At 29.3% G+C, this 5211-nt stretch overlaps 1 protein-coding gene across 1 annotated transcript in view; it reads right to left on the bottom strand.

Moving 5' to 3' along the window:
- Window positions 1-1617: 1617 nt before the first annotated feature.
- LOC108753547 (cytochrome P450 4C1-like) overlaps window positions 1618-5211 on the bottom strand; it is a 27083-nt gene continuing 23489 nt past the window's right edge. Inside the window, exons 16-20 of the mRNA XM_018495211.1 lie at window positions 4736-4842; window positions 2665-2733; window positions 2242-2410; window positions 1885-2064; window positions 1618-1814 (exon numbers count right to left, since the gene is read on the bottom strand). Coding sequence (XP_018350713.1) covers window positions 1633-1814; window positions 1885-2064; window positions 2242-2410; window positions 2665-2733; window positions 4736-4842 — 707 coding nt within the window. The 3' untranslated portion in view covers window positions 1618-1632. The remainder of the gene's footprint in view (window positions 1815-1884; window positions 2065-2241; window positions 2411-2664; window positions 2734-4735; window positions 4843-5211) is intronic.

Genomic DNA, 5211 nt, shown 5'->3' with positions numbered 1-5211 from the left:
GTGCAGGAACTCCGCAATTCTACCAGGCCGTATCTTTCACCAATCCGTGTCTTCCTCTTCGTCCTCCATGCCCGTTGTTTTTTCCTGTTCCATTGTTCTTCTCTCTTCTTAACTTCGCGTCGTTCTGGCCGTTCATACATTCGGAAAACTCGCCTGAGAGTATATGCTCTCTTATTCCACTTATCGCAAAAACGGATTGTTCACGGAAAAAGAAAATAATGGACAACAGCGACGGACCAGTCGGGATCGTGTGCATGAGATACGCAGGTACGTCACGCACGTACCGTCGTCTGTAAATCAGTCGCGAATGCTTGGGTTCTCGCGAAATATTTAACGACGACTCCTATCCTCGTTCCGCAGTTACGCCAACCCTTCAGCCTCCCTGCTGAATTTATTGCTTAATTTCAAAACGGTTTGGCGTTTCCGTGCCGACCTGTGACTCGTCGCGGATTGCGCGGCTTCCATAAACGCAAACAATAAATTAAAAGTTGCGGCATAATGTTCTCAAACTACCGCTTATTCGATCTATAATTCTGAACGAAGTGTTATTAGGACATAATAACAGATGCAAGTGTGGTGCACGAGTCTTTTTACTCTATAATAGGAACAAGTTGGAAAATGCATGAAGAGGAAGATGCATCCAATTATCATAATAATCAAATCACATATGCATAATTGTTGCAATGAATTTAAACGATAATTATATTATTATGCAACATAATCGGTAAAAAATAATTTAACAGTAATAAAATTATTAATATATCAAAAACCAATTAATTTACGACAAAAATGTTAATTTTTTACTTTTTGTTGAATTTTAAAAAACGTTATTAATTATTAAAGAAACAAAGAAGCCAATGTAAATACAAATAATTCTGTACAATTGTTCAAAAGTTTGACCATGCGACAATTACATTTTTATTTTTAATACGAAGAACATAAGATAGTGATACATAATTACTATGTACTACGATATTACGATCGTCAAATTTCATATAATAATCATTATCATCACATCCTTAAGACATACATAAATTCAAAATGACTTTTATAAAGTCTGCATAATAAGGAGCACTATATGTCATTTAAAACCTTTGCTTGCATAAAATACTTACACGCTAAAAATGCCGTATATCCCAAACAGGTGGGATATACAAGACAACAAACAAAGAAATATAAGAGCAAAACACTTATATTTTGCTATACAATATACTTTATTATTCCTCTACACTTACATATTACGAAATAACTACTAAGTCTACACACCCTACAGTAATCATTTTATGTAGATTTAATGTATATAAAAATGTTATGTACATTTAATGTATATAAAAATCCTTTACGAAAATTATGTTTAATTGATAAAACAGACAATGCTAGCATTGCTTTAAATTTTTGTTTATATAAAATAAAATTTATATTTAAAATAATGTTCAACACATTTTTCCAATAAATACAGATATAATTAAAAATTAAAAAATATAACGACTTATACCAACATTAGTAAATAAAATTTACTGTGTTAGTATAAGTCGTTATATTTTTTAAAATTAATTATACAAGTATGTATAATAATCCCGTGAATCATTTTATTTAATGATTTTTAATATTGTCTTGTTACAATAAATAAAATTATATGACTTTAGATAGTGTACGATTAATTGGAATAAATCGTGTACGGATCGGCTGTGTAACACGGCTTATTATATCTAGCCTGAAATGAAGATCCTTTAAATAATCGATGGGTTCCAGATAAAAGTTATATATCAATGTTGCCATTATAGCTTTCAGTTCCATCATAGCAAATCGTTGTCCTATAATTTGTAAATATATTAGAAATTGTTTATACGAATAAATTAATATCTTATATACATTTAACATTACCTATACAATTTCGTGGTCCTGCGCTAAACGGTAAGTAGGAATAAGGATGACGTTTTTGAATTTTCTCTAACAAAAATCTATCTGGATCAAATACATCTGGATTTGGCCAGAAATTTGGATCTCTATGAATATCGTAAATATTTACATGCAGAATTGTTCCAGAAGGCACTAAATGTGTTTCTGAAAATATATAGCACACGTAAATAAAATTTTTAAACAATAAATTAATAGAAAACTACAAATGGAATTTGCTTCATTTCACTCTCTCTCCTCTCTCTCTCTCTCTCTCTGCGCGCGCGCGCGCGTGTGTGTGTGTGTGTGTGTGTGTGTGTGTGTAACATATAGCTTATTACTCACGTGTTTGTAAATCTTTTGATAGAACTCGTGAAATGAAAGGAACGCTAGGATATAATCTCAATGATTCTTTCAAACATCTTTCTAAGTATGGCATATTATTTAACGCTGACATGGTAAGCTTTCCTCCATTTGCTTCTATGATTGCACTAATTTCATTTCTAGCACGTTTCTATTAAAAAATAAAGTTCTCGATGTTTGATGATGTTATATGATTATTAATTAAAAATGCAGCAGTATTTATGTTTCCATAAACATGTAATGACCTTTTTTTGAGTTAAACACATAAAAGCAAAAATGTATTTTCATGTTTATTTTTAAATTAATGTTTCTAACGTTTTAAAAATTACTTGCTATAAATGGAAGATTGGTAGAATTAATCGATTGTGTTAAATATTGAGTTGAATAAATTATTATTGAAAATACCTGGACATCTTCATGTTCAGCTAGTAATAATATTGCATAAGTTAGACCTATTGCTACGGTATCATGTCCCTGTAATAAGAAAATTCTGTATCACATACAAGTTATGTATAATTTATCAATAAGAAAATAATTAAAAAATATTCTTTTTATTTTTAATTAATTTTCACCTGCTATTTTTACTCACAAAAATGGAATATTAATTGAAGTAATTAACAACTATTAATTCCAATAAATTAACTAAAAAAATATTTCTATGAGAGAACTGAAATTATTAATTTATAAAGTAATAAATGAAATAAAATGTTGTAAGAATTGTAAGAGGAAATTGAAGTATAGAAAGAAGAGAGCTATAGACATAAAAAATATATGACAGAAGAAAGATAGAGAAGAATCAAAAAGAAAGGATGATAAAATGTGTCTCCTCGAAGAAGAGGTTATATTATATCGCAGAATAGGATAAAAACTAAACTTTAGAAAGACTAATTTCTATTTGTGTTATAATGACTATAATGTGAATATACACAAGGTAAATATCCTGTTTAGGGGATCCCCTTCTAATGACCTCGACCTTGACATATGTTGTTAAGATCATGATCCTGAGTAGCCTCCAATAAGTTTCAGCCGTCGCTCGTTATTCGCTAAAAAGTTAGTAACAAAAAAAGTTTGAAAAATAACGTCTTTCTGCCATACATATCAATATTAAAAATTATCCTATATCTTCCCTTGTTTATGTAATCTCTGTCCACGCGAAATTCACTGCTTTAACAGAAAAATTTGTTTTTAATGCGAAAAATTTATGTGTTTAAAGCAGTAAATTTATGTTTTTAAAGCAATGAATCACTGCTTTATAAACACAAATTCACTATTTTAGCAGAGAGTTTGTATCCTTAACACACTGAATTTGTGTTTTTAAAGCAGTGATTTATTGCTTTAACTTTAAAATATAAATTTACTGCTTTAAACACACAAATTCTTTGCATTAAAAACAAGCAGGGGGGAAGGAAATCGCTTCACGTGGAAGTCGCGCCCTTAACAAGGGGGGAAGTGGGATGAGAGTCGCTTCGCATGAACAGTCGTAAAATATGTTTTAAAGCAGGAAATTTTTGTTTTATATAGTAAAAACAAGACATTATGTTTCAAACTTTTCTTAATAATTTTTAAAAAAATAACGAGCTAAAAATCTGTTGCAGGTTATTCAGAGTCATAACCTTAATAACATATGTCAAGGTCAAAATTTCATTCAAAAGGGCTTTTCTAAATAGGATATTTATCCTATATAATGTATGAGGGTGGATCAAATATAAACGAAAATTTTTTTTATTATTTATTGGACAAGAATAAAAATATTTAAAAAAAACAAATTATTTTTTTATATAGTTTTCTGCTACATTAATATATTTTTGCCAACGAATAGGCAATTTGACGATCCCATAAAAAGTAGTAGGTTATGTCTGGAGCTAATTGCACACGAATTCCGCTATACTGGCATCGTCCTCGAATCCTCCTTCTTTTAGCAGCCCGAATAAATGATAATCGCATTGAGACAAATCTTTCCATACGATTTTCATTTGTTTGGATTACTGAAAGAAGAATTGGGAGGACAATACGATTCATGGACGGTGCCAGTGTAAAAGAATTTGAGCGCAATTAGCTGCAAACACAACCTACTACTTTTTCTGAAAAAGGTATCGCCAAACTGCCTATCCGTTGGCAAAAATATATTAATATAGCAGGAAACTATGTAGAAAAATAATTTGTTTTTTTTTTATATATTTTTATTCTCGTCCAATAAATAATAAAAAAAAATTCTCGTTTATATTTGATCCATCCTCGTATTAAAAATTTTTTTTGTTTTCAGAAACATATTTAAGATTGATTTTTATCATTTTTAAGTTATAAAGATTTACTGTTTATATATACGAACACGCAAATATTAAATCTTTTTGAAAAAGTAATTGTAATTTAAAGATATTGAATCAATTATTCTAACAATTTCTTGTTTTTTGATTGATAATCCGGTAATTGACATTGATAATGGTTATTATAAAATATCAATAAAATATAAACTTACTTCGAATATGAAAGTATCGACTTCTTCTCTGATATCTACATCATTCATCTCGCCATTTCGAACTGCCGCTATCAGAAGATCCAGCATAGCAAGTCGTTTTTTCTTAACTTAAATAGATAGAATATTTTAAGTGTTAATTTAGTATAGTAACAAATTGAAATATTGCATGTCTATGCATACATACTTCCTATTATCTCTTCATCTGTTTCTGTCATATCATCAACATGTTTCAAGTATCGTCCATTAGTCCTTTCATGATATTGTTTTCTTTCTTTAATTATCTACAAAAAAACAACAATACATATCTCTACTGTTTATAGTATGATGCTGCTAAAGCGCATTGCCAATATTATACACCAAAATCATCTTAAATTAATTATTTTTTTATTTTTAAAAAAAACTTTTTACAAATTTAAACACAATTTTTACTCACTTTTTCTGTGAAACCATGTAGTATTTTTAAATTTTTGTCTTGC

The sequence above is a fragment of the Trachymyrmex septentrionalis genome, unplaced genomic scaffold, assembly GCF_001594115.1.
Source record: "Trachymyrmex septentrionalis isolate Tsep2-gDNA-1 unplaced genomic scaffold, Tsep1.0 scaffold7, whole genome shotgun sequence".
In the NCBI taxonomy this organism is placed as follows: Eukaryota; Metazoa; Arthropoda; class Insecta; order Hymenoptera; family Formicidae; genus Trachymyrmex; species Trachymyrmex septentrionalis.
Note: the sequence above shows the minus strand (reverse complement) of the source record. Positions and strands in the feature narration are given on the sequence as shown.